Raw genomic sequence first — 23,442 nt, 5'->3', positions numbered from 1 at the left:
ACCAGTCACTGCAGTATTTAGTTCTGGCCACCATGCATTTAAACTATCAAATCTTCCATTTGACCTTTCCAAGAGCTTTTCTCTTTGTTCTCCCCTAAAAATGGAAACTCCCCTTTTTTTTTTTTTTTAAGTACAGGGCATGATATGCTCTGACCTACTACTAATTTACCTTTTAACTTGTTAACTGGATACAGCAATAACACTGCTTACCTTGTGAGCTGTGAATTGAGGCTTCAAGTTTGTAAAGCACCTTTCATACATTATTGAAGATGCTGAAGAAGTTTGCAGGTTAAATTGTATCATTTCAAGTTTTTTTACACCATTTAAATACAACATGGTCAGCTATGCATTCTTTAATGCTGCACCTGCTTCAGAGGAGCAGATGGCAACTAATTTGTAAATAGGTACTATTAGTATTCAAAGAGTACCATGTACCATATACACTGGAAGTATGTTTCAAACCATGTCATGCTAAGTGTTAAATGACTTGTAGAAGTGGACCAAATTGAAGATGAGAAGGAATTAAATTGCTCGTTGTTAGTATGATTCAGTTAATAGTCACAGTAATAATGTTTTAAGTAAAAGTTATTTAGGAACTTTTTTTTCCGGGGGATGTTGTTGCAATAACGTTATCCTTTTTTATTATATTCTCTAGGGGAGAAATATGAACTTCATGCAGGAACAGAGTCTACTCCTAGTGTAGTTGTCCATGTTTGTGAAAGTGAAACAGAAGAAGATGATGACATGAAAAATCCCAAACAGAAAATCATGCAGACAAGGCGCCCAGAACCACCTCAGACAATACTAAATGAATCTAAAACATTTGATTGTACACCAGAGGTAGGAGGTATCATGCACCGTTAAGATCTTGTGGTGATATAAGCAGTGTCTGTAATGAGATGCTAAATTAAGATGTGTATTGATGTCTGCATTGCTGCATTATATATGGCAGTGGCAGATTTTACTTGTAGGTAGTTCTCTCTCATGTTAAAGATTTTGGATGCCAATATTTCAAACAGCACTTTAATTTTAAGGACTAACTCCCCCAAATGTAGCAAAATCCACTGAATTTAAAATAGTGACAAAATAGGAGGTTTTTCTTGATATTGTGTAGCATGGTGCACTAAATGCTAAAACAATATCTTAAAGTAACCATCTGTATATTATTTTCAAAATAGTTTGTTGTATAGTAATCAAATGTGGCTATCTTTTGTATGGGGTGCACTGATAGAGATTTTGGGGGCTGATACAATAGCCGATTTTTAAGGAGGCATATCGGCCACTACTGATCCAGTTTCCAATATGCAGCCCAGCAGCTTGAAGAGCTGCATGCGGCTGGTAAGTCTGCTGTGATGGAAGAAGCATGGGTGGGGAGTAGATCAAGGACACTGCGGTGAGGAAGGAGTGGGACAGGCTGGGGTATGTGCTACCTAGCCAGGGCAGGGTGCAGGATGGAGCCACGGCTTGTCCGAGGGGGAGGGGTGTCTCCTTCTACTGCACGCACCCTGGGGGAAGCCACAGGAGGCATGTGCCCCTGAATTGGGGTGGGGTGGGCTGCAGCTGCAGGCTGGGACTGGGGCAGCACCAGCACCAGGCTCTTCCCAGCGGGGGCTGGGTGGGGCTGTGCTTGGGGTGTGTGGCAGCAGCACTGGGAGGGGGGCTATGTGGGTGGGGGCTCTAGCCACCCTAAAATTCACTGTAGCCCCCCTCCCAGTGCCACCACCCAACCCAAGCACAGCCCCAGCCTGGAGTTGCAGCCCAGCCTGCGCAGGTGTGGGGGCACATGTGCTCCCTGTGCACTCTCAGGGTGTGCACAGCAGCAGGAGCTTCCCCCCCCACGGCCCCTGGATGAACTGCGGCTCTGTCTTGTACCCTGCCCTGCCCTGGCTGTGCAGCACCTACCCCAGCCCCACTTCTTCCCTCACTGCGAGGGCCTTGATCTGCCCCCCATGGCCCTTCTCTCTCCCCTCCCCTTCCACTACAACAGACTTACCAGCTCCATGCAGCTCTTCAAGCTGCCGGACTGTGCTCCTCGCTCCCTACATGCTGTGTTGCAGCTGCCTGCATGCACGGGCTTTTATCCGCCAAATTATCAGTCACATCAGGCTGATTTCTGATGCATTCAATTTTCTTTATATCAGTGCCGATTCGATATCGGACCAATGTATTGGTGCACCTCTACTTTTGTACTAGTACAACAGCTTCAACTAATATATTGAGTATATGTAAGTGTAATATACAGTGTATGCTGAAATTCCTTTACAGGTAGTAGTCTGTTTTGGGATGAATGAGAGCAGACTGATCCATCTGTGAACCTGTTCCATTTATCTTTCTCAGAAATGCCAAATATTTCTTTTTTAAAAGGTACCTGTATGATTTGACACAAGGGGCACATACCTGTGCAGAATTATATGCATTTATGGTTCTGCTAGTTACTCCTAGAAAAACAAAAGGCAGATGGGAACCACTGACGACTTAGGAGGTAGACTTCTGACAGCATCTGCCTCCAAAGCTGCTGCTGCTGCTGTAGTATGATGTTACACTGATTAGGATTGTTTGCACTGACAGTTAAAACAGAAAAAAATTGGAGTAGGTAGAGTGAAACATGGTTTCAAGTATTGAATGTTAAATCTCCAGCCTTCTCTAAAAATGTTATAATATTCCCCCCTGTTCTGGAGACTGTCTAATCTAATGATCTCTGTATTTACATATAGTGTACGGTTAAATGGTGTTCAGGAGTATGAGGTCCAAGATGAGTTTTTACTTGAGGTTTTAAAGCTTGCTTCCTTTATATATTTCTTTTAAAGACAGTCAGTTGTCAGGGTGGCTTAGCCAGTCCCCACCCTGTTTTTATGCCGTTTAACCCAGATTTACGTTTTTTATTAAAACCATGGTATTTTTCATGGCGTCCTGTATGTATGATAACACATCTGTGACTTTGGAGATAGGATGCGTCTTTTAAAATGGACACCTGTGGTTTAGTGAATTTGCGTTAAGTATTTCATTAGGAGGAAATATGCCTCAGTATAGTGGCACATGCTCCTATAGTTTATGCTCTTTTATAAACAACCTTTTTTTAGTCTACACAGATTCTTCTTTTTTGTATTAAAAAAGCTAAATTATTTGTGAACAAACTAAGCTACTTAGGTACCTATTTGATTTCTGTACGTAAATCACTCTGAAATTGGCCTTTTCCTGATCATTTAATATGTTTCTTTTTTTAACTCTGTATAATGTGCTTATTGAACTCTGCAAAGTATTTTGACTTGATTGTCAGTGAAAAAAAATTAATGGTGGTGAATTGGTGTTGGCACAGTAGATAAAAGCTTGGTATTGTGCCAGCTTTTGATCTTTTCTTGCCATCAGCTTCAGGTTGCAAAATGGGATCCTGCAGGCAGGTCCTCATTCTGGAGGCAGGAATCACAGATTTAAAAAAAAAAAAAGGAAAAAATCTTTCTTCTTGTGTCTTACCTGCATAGGCATACATTATGTGACTAGCTGATGAGCCATTCAGAGTCTGACTTTTCTTTTCCACAGTGCCCTGTCCACCCATACAGTTTCAATATCATCAGTTCAATTTTTGTGCACTTTAAAATGCCAGGAATTCATTGTGGACTTTGTTGTGTTACATTTTTGTTCATTGTTCAGTTTCTTCCCCATTGTAAACATTGATATAAGTAGGATAAAGTGGAAAAACTTCAGAAACGCAGTTTTATAAAACAGACTAATTCAGTCATGTTGTTGTGAATGTATCTTGTATAAAATGTATGACAGTTTGTGTTTCAACATAAAAGATTCATTGTGTAAAAACTCATAAAATAAAAATAAAGCAGTGCCATTCAGATACTTTCCACTAACTGTAATAGATGTGTGCCCACTTGGAATATGTAACTTTGTCTTTTTTTAGCTGCTAGTATTTTAACAATTATGCATATTTAAGGGTTTTGGGTTGTGATAGGTTTTTCTGTTAGCCGGATTGAAAGCAAATGAGGAGTGAAAAAACATTTATTGACTTCAAAAAATTGCCTTGAATTCAATACAAAATTGTCATGCTTTTAAAGCACTGAACTCCTTAATAAAACTACCAGGGGGTATTAGTAACCTGTTAGTGCATACCTTTACCCATTTTTAACCCAGAAAAAATTATCTAAAGCATAAGGCAAATCTTTTTCTGTGAGGATGTATCTTTTTACCCCAGAACTGAAAACTCTGCCAATATCCCATTTCCTTGTAGCTGATGAGAACGCTCTTGGAAAACATGTGAAATCCTTGTTGTGGTGGTGTTTTAATTAAACGCTGTTTCTTCAGCTGGGTTGGTCAGGCAGGCCGATACTTTTTGTTTGCAGCAGAATTCAAGGTAACTTTCTGTCTACTGTCAAAGTTCAATGTCTTCCATCGCAATTGTGGAAAATAAGTTATTCTTAAGATAATTGTAGAAAGAAAAGAGATTATGGTGGAAGATATGAAAAAGTGCATCTTATCAGGCAAGCCAAGATGCTTTTACACCGAGTCTAAAACACCTGTTGGGTATGTAATGTATACTTCCATTGGCATTGGTTGACATTGCCGTACTTGGACTAAATCTATCTTGTTAAGCTCATGAGTATACATCCAGTAAAGGTCAATCATTTGGCCTGGGGGTCTACTAGTAAGCTATATGCTCTGTGTATTTGGTATAGTATATCTAGCTTAAGAAGGATTCACATTGGAAGCCTAAAATGCCCTGTAAATTAGGACAAATTCATTCCCCAGTACAGTATTATCCAATGGTGGTGTTTCACCAAGACTTAGCTGGACCCTGTGTATTTTGAATGCTGTTCTGATCATCAGTTAAGAGGATTATTAAGTTTGATTGGGAGTCTTGAAAATGGGTTTGTATCTATAGAAAAAAAAATAGGTTCCTGTCCAAAAGTTCTTGAGTACCCCAGTACCAGTTACTAAAATAGAATTAAAGAGCAACTTAAACCCAACAGACCTAAATGTCTTGCACACTTCCTCCTTTCAACCTTTACCCTGGGAACGTATTCCTATCAAATTTTCCATTTTACAGCACCTCGAGCCTTTGAAGCATTTTATCCCTCATTGTGGCTTGTGTGATGCCTGAATTGAGAGCGAGCCAAGTTAATTGAAAAATGGCCTCTTCTTTCAGAACATGGGGGGGGCTCTTTAACACTTCAGGTTACTCTTGGTACATATTCCTAGACAGCGGAGGCAGCAGCTGACTTCATTATGCTAATGATAAAGTGCTTGATTTAAAGCATATCAACTACTCTTGGTAGCAGTCAGATTGACCACTTAACTTCAAAGAGAGCTCTTGCCGTCCTGTAGTTAGTCTAAGAGAATGAGACATAGTTGGAGTAGACTTATTAAGTCACATCCTTAGCTGGTGTAAATCAGCACAGCTCCACTGGTAGTGTTGCTATACTGTTAGCTGAGAATCTGGGCCATCTACAGGGTGAGCACACTTGAAAGTAATTTTAGTTTCTGTCTTCACCCTGCAAAAGAAACTGCTAGAAAATATGGACACTTGTTGAGGCTTACTGAGTGATACGGTGATGAGATGAATTTTAGTGTCTCAGCATGGGAAATGCACTTCTCATCCGGCTTTGCCAGTAACTAATTAATAGTAACCTGCATAATTCATGCAATAAATTCACCTTTCTTCTTTTCTTCTCTTCAACACCTGGGACTCCCTTTTAATTTTTGTTTGGCATTTAATGCAACAGACTACATATGTTTTGTAAGAGGCAATGCAAGTGTCTGCTTAAATGCTGACTTTGGATTGACTATAAAGAGAATCTGATCTATTTTGACACCTAAGTGTTGCAGTAAAAAGGACTGCACTTGAGAATCAAGGGAAATACGATAGTTGAAGAGCTGCTCTCTGTTATAATTGGTTCCTGCTTCCTGCTGCTTGATGGGAAAGTTCGCAGCTTCAGGAAGGATTGTAGTCAATTCTCCGTGCCGACCTGTTGACGTTCTTGTTTCTCTTGCATTTGATTTCTGCATGATTTGGTTTGTCTGAACCTTCCCTTGCTTCCATGTTGGTGTGCAACCATTTATTCAATGATGTTCTTCATTAATTGAGAATATAATCCTTTTTCCTAGATGCAGATGTTTATGTATGTACCGTCTTGTCGTGTACGTTACCATTTGTCTGCTCTGCCTGCTATGTGGTATTTCTCAGTATTTGTAAGGCAGAATGCAGTAACGTGCTCCCCATCTTCTGTTGGTCTCAAAGTAACCATTCAGCCTGGCCGTGCTGTCTTGGCATTGCTCTGATAACATGGCATGTAATGTTCTGTGAAGATAGCAAAGCAGAATGTGTTGTTTGGAAACTTGGGATTCCTGACAAATGTTTTGTTTTTCAAAATTGTAATGAATAAAGTTAATTTCTTTAAAAAAAAAAAAAAAAATCAACATTTGTACTCACAGGTGCATGACATTGCTGGTTTCCCTGCATCAGACAGCTCCAGAATTAAGTATCAGCGTTGTTTCCATATTGTGTTGCTCCAATAGTGTACCTCTTGTGTATGTGCAGCAGCTGGAATGGATAACCTCTTTTTAGCTGCTAAAGGAGGAAGGAGAGTGCAGTAATTAGGGCATTCAGTTCACGTTGCCTTTATCACAGACTCAGAGAGACCTTTGGTAAGTCACTTAGCTTCTGTATGGTGTTGGTGAAATGGGAAAAATAGCACTTAACCTCAAAAGGCTTCTGAGAGCATGAACATATTCAAGATGGGGTGGGGCTCAGATTACTGTACTAAGGGACATATAAATGCTATTGACAGTGTAGCCTTCTGATATGGGAGTGCTGGGGGTAACCTATCTAACTGTTAATATATGGGAAAGGCTCATAAAGGTTTGGATACCTTTATTTTAATGTTTGTATAAATAAATAAAACATGCACAACTGTAGATATTAAAAGGAGCAAGAAGCAGCTCTCGGACTAGGTGGGTTGAGGACTCATTTACTTGCACAGGTGCGGGGTGACATTGAAAAGGAACGGGAGGCTGAGGAATCATTGCGTCTGGCTGGACTGAGGTGGGGGGCTGGAGGAGAGAGGTGATAAACTTCTGAAGGATTGAAGGGTTGTGCCTCAATGCATCTTGTTGAGGACACACCATGATCTATCAATGGTTCTTTCTTCATGTGGGCCTGGAGGTACCAAAATGGGGTTTTCCTGCTTCATTTCACTGGTCCTTGGCCTTTTGTTGGGCCCTGTGTCCAGAGAGCTGGGACAGGTCAGGTAGCATCATTCTTTTTGTGCAAATTAGATGCTCCTGAGAGTGGTAGAGATTCAGGTTCCCTTTTCTTTAAGGGTATCAAAAGTAGTGTTCTCAAAGTACAACAGTCCATGAGGTTGAGTGAGAACCACCCCAAGTTTTAACCTCAGGTGGGGAACAGCTGGGACTGGATGGCAAGAACTGAAGGCCTAGGCAACCTGAGCAGAATATCCCACCATGCGCACACAGCCAGAGCCCCGGGGTCTGGAGGATGCTCACTGGCTACAGGTTCGAATTTAAGTTTAGTTCTGACCTTTTGATTTGATTTCACCTGTTTTGCAGCCTTTAGCAGCTGTGTGCTGGAAGTGGCTGGGCGAGAACATGCCGCTGTTATGGTTTTAATGATTTTTGTTGCCTGTGCTTAACAGATGGCCAGGGTCCTGAGAGCACAATAGATGGCCTTACATATGTCTCTAAGTCTGAATAAATAACAACAAGACAGAAATCTACTCGCCTCCAACAGAGTGAAGTTATTTCAGGTCGTGTGTGTTCCCCTGCCAATTTTTATGACTTCACAGCCACAATTAGCCTTTTTTTTCCCAGTGTTGCTGTTTGAAAAACCCACACAGGCAAAGAGAAGCAGACTGCAGTGATACTATTCACAAAGAGCTATGATGGGTACAAAACTGGTATTTCCTCATCCCTCTTACAGTAATATCCGATCAGATATTGCTTGTGATAATAGAAAAGGAGGTTTGCAAACAGAATTATGATAGTTTCCATTGCATGTCCAGTGCTGCGGTTGGCTTTTTTTGTAGTGCAGTCATTTGATAACTAGAAACGGTGGAATCGAGAGATGAAAATTCTCTGTTAGACTCGGTGTTAACTGAGTTGCTAGGGCACTGGTTCTCAATCAGGATATCATGGGATGCCACATAATGGTATCACTGTTAAGTTTACAAACAGGGTCCATGAGATTAACCCAGAGACATCAAATAGAAATCTGTAGTTGCGGTCTTTCTGGGTCTTAAAAACCTCCAGAACAGAATATTTGCTCTAAGAGCAGTCAAAAAAACCCCAAGTGAAAATGAAGAGCTGGCATTTTCCAAGGGTTGCCATGAATCTAAAAACGTTGAGACCCCCTGGTCTAGGAACAGATCAACTCTATATGAATGGGCATTAAAAGTGAACAACGCTTTCCCTTGAATACGCTCTGTAAAGTGTGTGGAGCTTCCTTTGTAGGTGTGCCAGCTTTGAATGCGAGTTAATTGTTAAATACCTAGTTCAGAAAATTTAGAAAAGAAAATAACTTGGACTTTCTCTCCTTCACCCATTGGCAGCTTCCATTTACTGCCTAAGAAAACGTGGAAAGCAAATACCACAAAACTTTCTTGTGATGAGAACAGAAGAACGGTTTAGCCCACCAGGTAAAGGCAGTGATTCAGGTACTATGGCCCCTATGCACACACTGTGATACTGTCCCAAGGAAGCAAATTGGTTCAAATTGACAAGTGTAACGAGTGTCATGTTGACAGCAAACAAAGCCAAATTAAATGTAGACATATACAGCAGTTAAAATTGTGTGGTTCAGCTTCACTTTAACACTTAAGGATATTAAGTTCTTGCTAATATCAAAATTATTATCCTGCTAGGCCAGGGTTCTTTGTCTCCAGAACTTTTTCTGAACAACTAAACTCCAGAACAGAAACAAGCAAGCACCTTGCTGCACCCTGGATTTGCATTGGGGTATTTGACTTTGCTCTGTCTGACTGACTCTTCTGACAGCACCAAAACTGGCAGAGGCAGCTTTCCTATAGAAGGATGAAACCGCACTGCAAAGGGATCCAGAAAGATCAGAACAGTAAAGACTGCATGTGATGACAGGAGACTCGTTCCTAATAAATTAGATCCTACACCTGAGAGAGAGACGGCACAGATCTAAGCAGGGAGGAAAAAACGGACTGTTGCCAAGTAGTTTCATCCATCGCATTCATGCGTAAGTGGGAGTTACAACTCTTCTACCTCCTTAATACTCCTTTTTTCCACTACTTTCATGTAACCAAGCTTCCCTTTTCTGTCAGGGGAAGGGGCAAAGTCCCGGATGGAGAGAATCACAATACAAGAGAACACAGGGCATGATGTCGAATTGTCTGGGTGTTTTAAGGCCTTTGTATAGGGATGCAGAGCTCCTCTGAGCTACTGAAAGCACAGGCGCTAGAGCCCTGATAAAGGATGCAGAGCAACTCTATCGCATACTGCAAGGTGAGTGGTGTTAAATCCAGCTGGCTTGTGTTCCTCTGGTGAGGCAGGAGCTAGCAACTACATCGAAGGAGATCCTGCAGGGAATTCCTAGGAAGGAAGCTGAGGCCAAGATTTGTTTAAATGCATCTTAGGTGACCAATAAAGAAGAAAGTTTCAGAGGCACAGATGACATTCCCATTGACTTACAGGGGGAACGCGGTGTCTAATTTAGATTGTAAACGATTTGGGAAGCAACTGTGTCTCTTACAGTACACGGTGCTTGGCACAAGAGGGCCACCACATCATTTGGCTTCTAGGTGCTACAGTAACAGATGATAATAAATTGCCATTTTGGTCTTTAAAAAAATCTCTCCAAAGCCAAACTCAGAAAAGCTTTAATGATCCTTTCTTAAATAAATTTAAGATATTTTTTAATGACCATTTTATTTTGAAGTAAGAAATAAAAGCAAAAAATCAAAATGAAGCATTTAAAAACATCCAGTTTTTCATGGTTTGGTCAGATTGCTTTTTGACTTTGAATGTGGTTTTGGTGGGCCTTTTTGAGGAATAAAACTAATCTGAAAATGTATTCAGCAATCCTACTCATGTTCTTTGTAAAGCACTTGAAAATCTCCTGACTAAAAGGTGTTACATAAGAGCTGGGTGTCATTACGCTAGCTAATAAGTACTCAAAGCCTCCTGAGAATCAGATTTGCTTACTGATCTTAATAGAGCCATGATGAAAATGTAACCATTCCAACAGAGTAGGGAGGAAAATGTGATTCATGTTAAAACTGGCAATGGAAACACAGGCCCTTAAAGGGACGCCCTCCGTTTAGATGTACAGTATTTGTTTCCTGTGTACATTAAGAGATTTAGTTTTCAGTTCAAACATTTTTAATTCCATGTATTTAGTTGCACCAAATGCTTTCACCTTAATTGAACTATTTAATAGTTTTGAAAACCAAAATGTTTTGTGTTAGCCAGCAGAGGGACCCCCCGTTCAACTGCCGCATTGGGTTAGCAAGATACAGACTTAATAAGAGACGGCCTTGGCTTCAGGGTTTTCTTGCTCGGGGAATTTCAAAATGGTTAAAAAGGGACTTTGGGGCCAGCTCCCTCTGAGGTTGCAGCTTCTTTGACAATAGCATTCCTAGACAAGACAGTGAAAAGCAATGCAGAGGTGGTTGGCACATCCAGAGCAGAGCCAGGGCTAGACCCCTTGTCTCCCTGACCCTAGAAACAAGGCCAAGCAGACTGCCATGTAGGCCAATACAATTCAGACATGATTAATTGTATGTGTTCTGGTTTGATTATGAGTGTCTCCTCTATTTTGATCCTCCATTTTTTGCACTTAGCACACCTGCTAAAGTTAGAAAGGCTACTTTGGAATGAGTGGGTCTGTACAGGAACGGTCCTTTCAGATGACCCTGTTTTTGAGAAGCAAACCTGCTCTCCCATTCCCTTGAGGAATAAATAACTGCCCAACATTTACAAAGTGTAGCTTGGGAAAAGGGGAAAAACAGCAGGGTTGGAGTTTTACTTGCATTTTTTAAAAAATCTCTAAACATGGACTCTGGATTCAGGATCCTACCCTTGCTGCTTCAGGGTCTATTTCCAGCCTATGTCTGAGCCATCTCCCTAGAAAAGGCCTCGAGCAGAAAATGTCCTGTCCAATTGATTATTCCAAGGGAGGTTATGGTAACCCTTCCTTTCCCATCTATCTTTTGATTTCTGGTGACTCTTGGGCCTTATCAGGTCACTTTCTTAGACTTGTCTGGGTGTGTTTGCATGGATCACTTTAGCATATTGGAAACCTATGGTGGAAGGTGCCATGCTCCTGTGTGCTCCCTAATGTGGAAAGAGGTCATGGGGAAAATACAAAGTACTTGCTTTCTCCTTTGTTAATTCAAATGTGCTGTGCACACCTGACTGGTTCTGTGGATTTTCATTTCTTCATGGGCCTTGATAGCACCAGTAATGTATCCTTCTACCTTCTCCATTCTCAGTACTTAAAAGCAGAGCTTGTGAGGTGCTGAAAATCATCCTCAACTGAACTTTGTGAGGGCACTATATAATGGAGAATAGGAACTTGTAATAATGATGAAACTTGTTGCAATACACGGTCTTCATTCTGTTCAAGTTTATTTCGGCTCTGCCCCGTGCCCTGCAGTTAGGTCAGGCATACTCGAAATCAGCATTATCCTTAATACACCTGATGCTCAAAAAAGACTGGAAACTTGCTTGAAAGCAGAAGCATAATATTTATACGTGATGACATGTACTGCAATTAATAAGCAATGCTTGTTCATTATGTCTGCTTACTGTCTGTAGTTAAAGGTAGTACATTAATCTTAAGCAATTTAGGTACACAGAGAACAGCGCCTGGTCCCAACCTCAAGATGCTATGCACCCCATGGAAGGCATTGTTGGGTCTGCGGTAGGAGCAAATCTGCAGCACTTGATGTTATTGGGCTGAACGTTTGTGAACAAGGGTTATGTTCTGTCTTATGTGCACGCACAACTCCCATTGACTTTGTTATGAATTGCTCTTGTGTATCACAAGACAGAGTTTGACCCTACATAAAAACATCCCTAAGGCTACAACACCAAGTTTGATGCAGAGATTGTCCAAAGTTATTCTGGCATTGGCAGGCAATGACTTGAGGATGAAGTAAATGACCGTGACAGCAGAGATCCTGTCGTGTCCCAACGTGAGTAGACTCAGGTGATGATCAGTGTGTTGGCAAATGACAGAAGTTGAAGATGTATAATAACTTTAGGCCACGGACATGAGGAGGTGTACTAGTTCTCTGTGCCATTTTCCTATGGGGGCTCTATATGTAGCTCTAGCAGAAATGGCTGCAGTATCATGTGTATACACTGCATTTCAAAACATGTTGTTGAGCTTAAATGACAGAAAAAATGGAGGACAGGAGAAATGAAGAAACATCAAGCAAAGGGGCCTTGTCCATCCGTACCAACTTTACAAAAATGCCAGAAATGGGGTTGTGAAGCTATCCTAGGACAGCTCTGGTGTGCTTGAGAGTGGATTCGGTACATGCAGAGCTGCAGTGGATGAGCCGGCATGTTCAAGAGCAGTGCCCCCAAGCCCACTGTGGAAGTTATACATACACACCCTTGTGCACTGTTTTCCAAGGACCAGCTTCACCCTTAGGCACAACTGCTGCATCCTGGCTCTTGTGCTCTGGGTCATGGGTCCCATTCTGCTGCTGACCGTTCCTGGAAATTTTTCTTTAGCCGAAACGATAAAGGCCTGCAATCTCAAAGGAGTCTTCCAGCCCCTCTGCAGTTCAGAGTGGGCACAGGTTCAGCCGCAGAGCACTATACTGCCACAAATGTGTTTGTGCTTTTTTGGTTACCTGGATTCCCTCATTGGTTCGTTGGACTGCAACGCTTTTGCAAATTTGCACTGTCATGATAGTGGCAATCAATTCAGATCTGTCTGACACATCCTGGGGCAAGGGTTGTGCTAAATACCTGCTTCCTGTGTGTGGGGAGCGTTTCTCTCCGTGAGAGAGAAGTGAAATTTAGAACATCAAGGTCGAGAAGGTCTTGTTCTACAAACTGTCACGTCAGACCCAGGAGCACAAGGTCCTGCGCTGCGCCCAATTTTCTGCTTATGCAGAGCAACCGTATTTCAAAGGTAGGGCTGGGTCTTAGTTCTGAGAATTGGCTCTCTAGGGAAAAAACAACAGCAAATAAAATAGAGCGCTGTGCAAATATGAGAGGCTTGTAGGGCCTTAATGTCCTCCCAGCCAACCAGTACTGACCTGTTCCAGAAATTATTCTCTAGCACCTTGACCAGGCTAATAGTAGCTCAGCTGTGGAGGTGGGTGGTGTTCTAACCATTGGCTTATCTGAACCTTCTCTGAACAGGGTTATGGAGCAGTATGTTAAAATAAGTTTGGCCAGTAAACACATGTGCTTGCAGCACATAGTTGCTGTAACAGACCTGGTACTCACTTGGAATTTCCATTTCATGGGGAATTCCAACATTTTGAACTTTTGTTTCTTCTGCTGAATTTTGAATTAAAGCAAATATAGTGTAGATTTCTTGCAAAACAGAAATTCCCCCAAAAACTGAATTAGAAAAATATTAATTTGGATTTTTGTTTCAAATGTGCATATTATATATTTTTTAAAACATGTCTATTTTCTGCCCCGTCAATAGGAGCAGTGCATATTATATTATATTACATGCACTACTCAGAGTACCGTTGTTGAAGAGCCCTACTATTTTTGAATCATTAATGCAATGCTACTTCAGTACGACACAAGCGGGAGATGCTTTGCTCTAGAAAAAAACCCATTTCAGTCAGTACTAAGTGACAGCTACCCTTTCTGATGTAAAATGTAAAACATTTCAAATCTGATATTTGCCATGTCAACTATAAAGAATGTCATAAAATAACGTGCACATAATATAAATGTGAGAAAATGCTCATAAGATACAATTCAAAGTGAAAGCTCACAATTTGAAAACAAATTTCAAAATTTTCCAGAATGAAAATTTTACTAAAGGGATTTGTTTGATTAATTACAACATATTTTCCATAGAAATTTTAATTGGAATTGATTCAATTTTGCAGTTGGAAAGAGAGGTTTTTGTTGAAAAAGTTGGCCTGTAAAAATGGTTGTAACAAAATTTTCCGACCAGCTTTAACTACTGGTTGTGGAGAAAATGTGGAAAAAAGGCTGTGGAGACCAGCGCAGGCTCCTGTTTGTGCGGTGATCACAACAAAGAGCCGCTTTCACACGCATTATACGTGAGTCCTGCTGCTTTTCTTCTGACCTGTGAGCCCTCTCCTTTACGACGCTGGTCTCATCCTGGGTCATCCGTGGCTTGTAAGCAACACTCATTCCATAAGTACTGAGTATTGTCATCCTAGTACTTTAATTGATCCTCCCAGAAAAGTGTTTATGGCAGAGTGTTTTCTTTGCAGGGTCCCAAAGCTTGGACACTCATTTTCTTGAACAGGGACCGGGATATCCCATCTACCAGAGGTAGGGACAGTCTTGGGGATAGTTCTGTCAGGCCTTCAGTCAGTGCAGATGTAGTTAGAGATCTTCTGGAAGGGCTGCACATTTTTAAATCTGCACGTCCAGAGGCCCTCCACCCAAGAGTGTTGAGGGAGCTGGCAGGGGTCATCATGAAGCCCTTGGCCTGGCTGTATGAGCATTTGTGGTCGTCTGGCCAGGTGCCGGGGGATTGGAAACTGGCTGATATGGTCCCAGTTTTCAAGAAAGGGAGGAAGGCGGACCCAAGTAACTATAGGCCTGTACGCCTCACCTCGGTGTTTGGGAAGATTTTGAAGAGAATCATCAAGGAGCACATCTGTGGGGAGCAGCAGGGGAGATCATGCTCGGGGCAATCAGCATGGGTTCATCAAAGGCAGGTCCAGCCTGACCAACCTCATTGCCTTTTATGACCAAGTAACTAAATTCTTGGATGATGGTGTCGCCATGGATGTAGTCTTTCTAGACTTGAAGAAGGCCTTTGACACTGTCTCTTACCTCATCAATAAATTAAGCAACTCTGGCATTGACGCCTGCACAGTTGGATGGGTAAAAAGTTGGTTGATGTAGCACACCCAAAGAGTAGTGGTGGACGGGTTGTACTCAACTGGGCAAGATGTGAGCAGTGGGGTACCCCAGGGCTCGGTCCTCAGGCCCGCATTAACATCTTCATCAGCAACTTGGAGGAGGGGGTAGAAAGCATGCTGTCCAAGTTTGCTGATGACACAGATGGGGGGCAAGGTAGACGCACTTGAAGGGAGAGAGAGGCTGCAAATAGATTTAGACAGACTACAAAAGTGAGAAGATGAGAATAGGATGGGGTTCAATGCAGATAAATGCAGGGTGGGGCACCTTGGGAGAAGGAATCCACAGCATACATACAGGCTGGGGAGTTCCCTCCTTGAAAGCACAGAGGCGGAAAGGGATCTTGGAGTCATTATTGACTCCGAGATGAATACGAGCCGCCAATGCCAGACCACAGCCAGCAAGGCCAGTCATACCTTGTCATGTATCCAAAGGTGCGTCTCAAGCCGGTTCAGAGAGGTGATACTCCCCCTCTATGTGACACTGGTCAGGCTGCAGTTGGAGTACACTTCAAAAGGGATGTGGCCAACCTGGAGAGGGTTCAGAACAGGGCCACCCGCTTGGTAAGAGGGCAGCAGGACAGGCCTTATGAGGAGAGACTGAGGGACCTGAACCTGTTCAGCCTCAGCAAGAGGAGGCTGAGGGGCAACCTGGTGGCTGCCTACAAACTCATTGGGGGAAATCAACAGCAAATAGGTAGAGCCCTTTTCTCCCCAGCACCACCGGGGGTGATGAGGAACAATGGTAATAAGCTGATGGAGAATAGATTTAGAGATCAGAAGGCAATATTTTACAGTTAGGGTGGCCAAAATATGGAACCAACTTCCCGGGGAAGTGCTCCTTGCCCCTACCGTGGGCAAATTCAAGAGGGGGTTGGATGATCACCTGTCTGGGGTCTTGTGAACCCAGCATTCATTCCTGCCTGTGGCAGGGGGTCAGGTTAGATGATCTGTTCAGGTCCCTCCTGACCCTAGCTATTATGAAACTATGCCTAGAGTGCTTTTTTCCTCATTTTACAAGCCAAAGCATGAGGGGTGGTGCAGAGCTACCATTGGCTTCCCACTATGCCATCCCTAGGTAAACCAAACAGGTCTCGTTAGCTCCCAGCCATTGATGGGCTGAGAAGCCCTTTTCAGGGAAAGCTAGAGAGTGTCAAACAAGAAGTCCCATGAACAGCTTGTAGGACAAAACAAAGGCCAAGCTTATGGTGGTGTCCGAAATTCAGTCCTTCTTTGTGATTTCACCTGAGCTAAGTCACAACCAGAAGTAGCCAGAACTGGGGACTAAGGTGGAGGTAAGAGCCAACCCTGTTGTACCAATCTAGTCCCTGAGGGCTGGCAGCTTGGAAGGGGTGTGCCATGACTTGCACGTACATACAACACCATAAACATTTCTAAAGTTTGTTATTACCAAGATAATGAAGGGAGATGTGGCACAGAGCCCCATGTACCCAACAGGCCCTGTGCAGAGCTGGAGGGCTGCCAAGCAGAAGACAGAAGCACAGTCACTTGAGATCCTCTGGCATCTCCAAAGACACCACCCCGATCAGGGAGAAAGTGCCTAGCCCTTTTCACATACTACGTGCATGGTAGGGCTGTGCGAAACGGCACCATTCTGTTTTACCTTGAGTTTTGACAGTTTGAGGGAACAGTGTTTTGTTTTGAATTTCATCTCGAGTTGAAACAACTGTTCCATTCTGGCAAAACAGAAAGGCTGTTTCAAAACTTGAAACAGTGTTGCTGGGGATGGGAAAGCAGCCCAGCTGGGCTGCCTTCCAGCCCCGGCCCAATTTCTAGCATGGGGCACTAGGAAGCAGCCCAGCTGGATCTTGCACTGGGGATGGGAAGTCAGCCCAGCTGGACTGACTTCTCATCCCCAGCCTACAGTCGAAATGTTTCAACTTTTGAAACATTTCGACCAGCCTCATTTTGTTTCAACGACCTTTGTTTCATTCCAATTTTGCTGTTTTGACCTTGAAATTGGTCGGAACAGTGTCAGAATTAAATGGCTGATCGAAATTTCACACTGCCCTAAACGCACAGCCATGCTGAAATGCAGGTCCCTTGGGCCTGGAGTGGGGCTACCCAGCACAGGAACACCAGGGAGGAGAAACATGAGCTAAAAATACCTCTCTCCTCACCCAACTGTCTCATGCTCTTTCACAGCCGTGATGGATGGGAGACTTATCATGAATTTATTGCTCATGAAAAGATGAAGAGCAAAGTCAGCTTCACCGAGATACGAATCTGTAGCTGTAGAGAATCTCCGCACAAGGCAAGGATTCTTGGGTCAGTAAGCCATTGCAACTCACCTGAAAATAGTAATTAAATAGCAGATTTTTCTACAAATGAAAAAAAATGGCAAAGCAGCTATATTTTGAAACTCTAATTTCCTTTGAAGACTCTCCACTGTAAAAATGTTCATGTTTTGATCCACTGGATCATTGTGATAGACTTCAAATCAGCTACCCTACCAACACCAAATCAAAATTAGCCTTCTAAATACTTCCTGTAATTATCTTGCTAGGTTAATAAAATAAAAGCTTTCCCACAGGGAGTTGAATTACTGTTTGCAGCAGTGATAATACGCCACACTGCCTATGCCTCACCAAATGAACATAATCCTCGCCTGGGACTGAAGAACCGACTTTTAAAGAAAACAAAACTGCTCCCTTGGCCTCGCCCAGGTTCCTGGCACTAAACCAGAAGGCTTGTGAAGTGACAGAAACCTAACGATATGAATGCCTTCGCTTATTTAGCCACTTACATTCAGAGACCCCTTAAAATACTCTATACATAATAATTTGCTGGGTCAGCATTTTTATTTCCATGTTAGATTAGATAATGTGAGAGATCAGTTCTGGATATTTGCTACTCTATCTCCTCTTCTCCCACCCAGCCGAATAGCAAATTGATGAGGACTTGGGCCTGGCTTGCACCGTTCTTTCTGTTCGGGCCACCAGACCAGTGGATCAGATAATCAGCAAGGGCTGGCCCCGTGGTAAGATGGGTCTCCTGGAAGTCCGGCAGTCGAGTCTGTCTGCCTTCTGCATATTCTGTTAACGTGTACATGTGGTGTGCTGAATTAGCGTATGACAAGACACCTTACAGTCTCACTGAGCGTTTTTTAGGAAGTGGAAAGCTGCATTGTGAATCAAGTATACTTATTCACATGTCCTGGTCCCAGTGTTTCTCATATCATGCTTCAAAGCATTGCATGACAGCAGCTGTTCCTTTAGACACCGATATTCATGTCCTGAGCAGGAAGCTGGGTGAAGGAAATCAAAGTCTCTAAGCCGAGCAAGCTATGAGGATCCTAGTTTGGTAGTTTCACATGTGGGCTGAGACACTGTTTCTTTGAGTGATGTAAAGATGCATTTGCCCTACAAAAGTGAGGGAGCTGAAAGTGCATAGCAAATGGATCCTTACTGAGGGGGCAGGAAACTTGATCATTTTTACCTGTTGTCCTGTCCCCTGCTGACTGACTGCAACCTCAGACAAATTGTTCTCATGGTGTTGCCATCTTTTGTGCTGTTGTGACTCTCCATTTCTGGGCTCTCCTTAAAGACCCAGGTCCTGGAAACAAATCTGCTTGTGAAGACTGCAGCTTCCATGACTTCAGAAAGAGTTAAGCTTGTGATTGTGCATACAGAAACGGAAGATGCCACTTGAGTGCCTCCCAGCAGTGCCAAAGCCATTGAGCAAACGAAGAAAACCTCGGCGTTTCTAACCTTGTGTTTTCAAGCCAGTCTTTTGAGTTTGGGGCCTGATGCATGATTCTGAATTCTTGAAGTTGGCAATACTTCTCTTGGCTTCAGCTTGCCTCTCTCTCTCGAATAGGAATAAGGAGACGGGGCTATGCTGAGGATGGCTGAAGATACAGCGCTAAGGGCACTGTGCTGGAAGTCGGGTATCTGCGTTCAGTTCCCAGCTGGCCTGCTGTGTGACCCTGGGTAAGTCCCTTCTCCAGTCTGAGACTGTGTTTCCATCGTCTTTGCCCTCATCCATCCATGTTTATACTGAAGGCCCCTCAGGTCAGGGACTATCTGGTGCCTGGCTCTGCACAGTGTCCAGCACAAGGACACCCCCTTCTCCCCTGGGATTGCTACAACAGCAATACGAATCAGCATGGGTGCCTGATTTATGCCCTGCTACAGCTGATCCAGTGCTCCTGGCTGCTGGTAATAGGAATAATCATAGTAAGTTTTAAAAAGCTTCTGTGTGTGAAGTCATTTCTCTTTTCTATGCCAGATCTTGAGGGAACTCGGTGATTCTCAGCACCTGGGCCAAATGCAATGGTGAAGTGAACACTAATATTTGTTGCACATTAGTAAGTGGGCGCGAGAAATCTGGTGGTAGTTACATGCCAAAGGGCTGGGAGTGCCGCAGGCAGCAGGAAAATTAACCTAACAAGAGTGTATGATAAGAAAACTCCACCCACCCACACATAATGCCTTTTATTTGACACCCTCCTGTTAGCACTTTTCCCCCATGTGTACCCCATTCTTTTACTGCATAAGTTACACCAGAGGAAATGCTTCAAGGATGCCCTCAGGGCAAACGTTAAGAAGTGTGGCACTGACACCACAAACTGGGAAAAACTAGCCCAGGACAGGGGTCTACATGGGGACACCTTGTGAGAGAAGGTGCATCTTACTCTGAAGAAAACTGCCTCACCCTGGAGGCTGAAAAATAATAGAACGGTAGGAAAGGAAACGAGACCAAGAAATCTGCGGTCCCTTTATGCACAGACTGTCATAGGTCATTATTAACAGGGCTCCCCAGGGAGTGGGGAGCTGTAGCAGACACTTTTCCTGTAAGGCCAGCCTTCACGTTTCGGCCCCAGGATCTGTGGAATTGATTCTTAGTAATGCATTGAAATGCTTTGAGTGTGCTGGCTGAGGTGCAAATCAGAGCTGGTTCAAATGATCCTGCCCAGCTTGCAACTGCTGGAGGCCCTGGGCTTATATAAGATCCAGCCACAGCAGGGACAGGGAGTGATTTGAGCCCGTGTGTCAGCCCAAGCTGCTTTGTGCTAACTGTGAGCTCTGTGGGAACAAATAGTCGGTCTTTTAGGGTACTGAGATGATCTGCTTTCTCCCAGCCCTGCTGGGGTACATCAGAGGTTTCCTGCTCATATTTAACAGGAGACCTCCAATTGCAGTACCCTAACTGTTAACACAAATGTATGCATCACTTCTGGATATTACTTCTCTTCCTCCACCTCCCCTCCCTACCTAGCTGGCACAAGAAATAAGTCTGAGGCTGAGCTTCACTCCAAGTCTTTGAAGGAAGCCCCAGATTTGCCTGTGGGTCATAAACACTTGCCCCAACGGTAACGGGAGCAGCAAAAGGCCTGGATTCAAACACCCACAAATAGTGGAAAATTCTGGATCTGGATCCTGGTGCAGGTGAGACCTTAAGAGGTTAGTTTCCATCTTTTCTGAGCTAAACAAGAACCGTAGGTGTCAAACCTCAGTCCATATTCAAACCGTCAACCTTGTTTCATCATGTGGACAACAATGTGGGCAGCCTTGGGCTGGGGAACCCTGCTACAGGGAGAGACTGCAGTCCCACGGGATGTGGACTTCAGGAAATCCCACGTTCCAATGTGTGCGTTGGCAAGCAAGCGGAGAAATTTATCATGTTACGTAGGAAAGTAGTAACAGATTTACCTTCTTGCTGTAAACCTACTCAAAGAAATGAGGAAGTAGCTGTTGTTTCATGTGGGATATCTGATCTAAGCATCTGTACCATCCTGCAAGAAGGAGCCTGACTGGGCACATGCCTTCATGTCATTCCCAGAGCTGCATGGCATGTTCACGGCATTTTATTGCAGCAAGATGTGGTCCTGCTGAAATCAGAGGCATCGCTGGAACCAGGTGTTGTCCCAGAGCAGGTACTAACTATGCTTTGTTTTCAGTTCTTCCTGTAGACTTGCTGAGATCACTTATAGACCACAGAAACCCTTACTCTGTATTTGCATTAAGAGCATCATAATCAAAACCTCACTCTTCGATAGTTCTCTCATCCAGAGATCTCAGAGTGCTTTAGAAAGGAGGGTAGTATAACAATTGCTTGCTTATACGTAAAACTGAAGCACAGAGAGGGGAAGTGACTTCTTGCCCTAAGGCAGGGAGGGGCAGGCAATTATTTCAGGGGGAGGGCCACTTACTGAGTTTTGGCAAGCCATCGAGGGCTGCATGACAGGCAGCCAGGGGGAGATGCATATTAATTTTCTAAATTTTTTAGCGGTCCCACAAGCCAGATAGAATGGCCTGGTGCACCGCATCCAGCCCACGGGCTGCATTTTGCCCACCTCTGCCCTAAGGTCATCCAAGGAAACTAGTGGTGCAGAAATGAACCGAACCCTGATTTTAGTCCCAGTCCCATGATCTGCCTGCTAGCTCACACTGCCTGTCAGTAGCACCTAGGAGCCCGGTCAAGGCTTGGGCAGCATTATTGGGCACAGAACTCACAAAGCAGATGCAGGACATGGGGCTGAAGCTGCATTTACCCACTAGCTAGTAAGCCAGTTCTGGCTTGTACCATGGAGGCTCTTCCTTGTTTGTCCCTCATTGATGGGGGGGCAGGCAGGGGCTCCACCGCTTCTTGCTGACCCCGCAGTGAATTTGAAAAGCCACTGTTAGACCTGTTCCTACAGAAACCTGAAGCTTATGAGTGAAGGAAGCTTAAAAATAGCAGCTACTGATGATACACAGATCTTCCTTCTGTGAAACTTCCCCTAACAATGAGGTACACAAGAAGAAAAGTGCAGCAAACAGAAAAAACTGTTTTTTTCCTAAAAGGATTTAGTTCACTTTTACACAAGGCATCAACTGCTCTTTAACACAAGCTGAACCAGCACGTTGTCTGTGCAATTTGTGCCGGCTATCAGTAAGGTCGGAGCTGATGGTTGATGGCTCAGCTGGGATTTTCCAAGGACCCAAACTCACTGCTGAGGATCAGTGGCATGGAACACCTGAACTCTTCAGTGTCTGTGTCCTGTCTTGCTCGGTGTAGAATCATCCGCTTTTTTCCTAGTTCTTTCCCCTTTTTTTCAGTCGCATCTTCATGCTTATGAATGTACCTTTCATCGTCGGACACCACTCCCATACTAAACCATTCAGCTATGCCATGTAGGTGAATATATTGCATTTGTAAGTGAGGGGCCTGCATAGGCTGTACACCTGGACAACCATCTGGGTCCTGGGTTTTCTGAAGCTGAGACTGCCACTGACGCAGACTGGCAGATGATGGGGGTGGAGAATTAGTTAGCAAATAACCAGACCTCATCTAATTTATGAACGTATTGTCTTGTCTCTTGATGGTGGCCAATGTCTGCTGTTTAAGAGAAAGGCAGGCTGAGTTCTGCAGCGGGCAATTATGGAATAACATGCACAGGGAAGGCCTTCCCCCCAACCCTCAATAGCTAGTGGAAGATTAAATCCCTTCCAAAACTCCTGGGTCGGGATCCTAAGACACCTACTAGGCAAAAGGTAGGCGGGTCCTCCTCTTCCTCCCTTTTTTGGTGATAGATCTGTAAGGCTAAGATGAAAGCAAGCATGAATGGTTTTCCCTGCACTCGAGAAAGATGGCATTGAATTGCTGTGCGCCACTAAAATATGTTAAAAAATGGAACAGGGGCTGGCCTGTTTGCTTTTAAAATTCCTTATTGCTGTAACTTGGTATTTATTCTCTGGCCAGGCAGTCACTCCTGGTTGTATCCTGCAAAGGTCTTGTCTTCTGTATCTTGTAACGGTCAGCTCCACGTCCTAATTATCCATTGTGCGAACAAGGACAGCGTTTCACCTGTTTTAAATCTGCCACTGAACATCCCCCCCTCCCATCCTTGCATTACAAAAAGGGGTGAGGAGAAGTGTGGGATCTAGATCCTACACGCCAGACGCATGGTAACAGCCTGAGGTCCTCCCTGGTGCCTGCTTTACAAACTTCACATAGGCCTTCTGGTCGCTGTGCCCTAACACCTGGGGGACGGTTAGGACACACATTCATTAATGCGCTGTACTTACCGTGCATTAAGTGTAGTACTTGCATAACCAAGCGATAAAGCAACGTGCAGTAAGCGGCACTACCGCGCAGCGGTGCCTTCGCACGGCTCTGTTAGTGATGCTAACTGTGCGGTAGCCTCATACGGGGGTGTTCAACCTTCTCTGGTCGGCGTACCCCCGGCGGCAGTGGAGAAGCAAGGGGTGCCCCCGCGCCCGGCCGCTCAACGCCCAGCCAGCGGGGCGCACAACGTGCTGCATGTCAGCGGGGCCCCGCTTTTCACCGCTGGCCGGGCCCGAGCAGCCCATCGAGTCCGCTTCTGAAGACCCGCAGGGTAGGG

The 23,442-nt window shown here is 44.0% G+C and overlaps 2 protein-coding genes and 1 long non-coding RNA gene across 5 annotated transcripts in view; 2 read left to right on the top strand and 1 right to left on the bottom strand.

The window, feature by feature from the left end:
• The window catches only part of RCAN3 (regulator of calcineurin 3), a 22,607-nt gene extending 18,765 nt beyond the window's left edge, over positions 1 to 3,842 (top strand). The window contains exon 5 of the mRNA XM_090058350.1: positions 656 to 3,842. Within this exon, the coding sequence (XP_089914476.1) occupies positions 656 to 864 (209 nt within the window). The 3' untranslated portion in view covers positions 865 to 3,842. The remainder of the gene's footprint in view (positions 1 to 655) is intronic.
• On the bottom strand, positions 3,630 to 23,251 carry LOC149859329 (uncharacterized). Its single transcript, XR_016443628.1, has 3 exons — positions 23,126 to 23,251; positions 6,434 to 6,571; positions 3,630 to 6,301 (listed from the first exon to the last, which is right to left on the bottom strand). It is a non-coding gene; the product is annotated as an uncharacterized LOC149859329 (long non-coding RNA).
• NCMAP (non-compact myelin associated protein) overlaps positions 20,973 to 23,442 on the top strand; it is a 30,725-nt gene continuing 28,255 nt past the window's right edge. Inside the window, exon 1 of one of the 3 annotated variants that reach the window (XM_090058357.1) lies at positions 20,973 to 20,991. Coding sequence is in view for 2 of the 3 variants with exons in the window: in XM_090058351.1 (XP_089914477.1) it covers positions 23,361 to 23,442 (82 nt within the window). In the remaining variant the exon portion in view is untranslated. Of the gene's footprint in view, positions 20,992 to 23,230 lie in introns of those variants that run through there. The other 2 variants (XM_090058352.1, XM_090058351.1) reach the window with 2 other exon arrangements.

Source organism: Crocodylus siamensis, chromosome 7 (assembly GCF_052110815.1).
Source record: "Crocodylus siamensis isolate JL-2025a chromosome 7, ASM5211081v1, whole genome shotgun sequence".
Lineage (NCBI taxonomy): Eukaryota > Metazoa > Chordata > Crocodylia > Crocodylidae > Crocodylus > Crocodylus siamensis.
The sequence above is the reverse complement of the archived record's forward strand: the minus strand, read 5'-3'. Positions and strand labels throughout refer to the sequence as shown.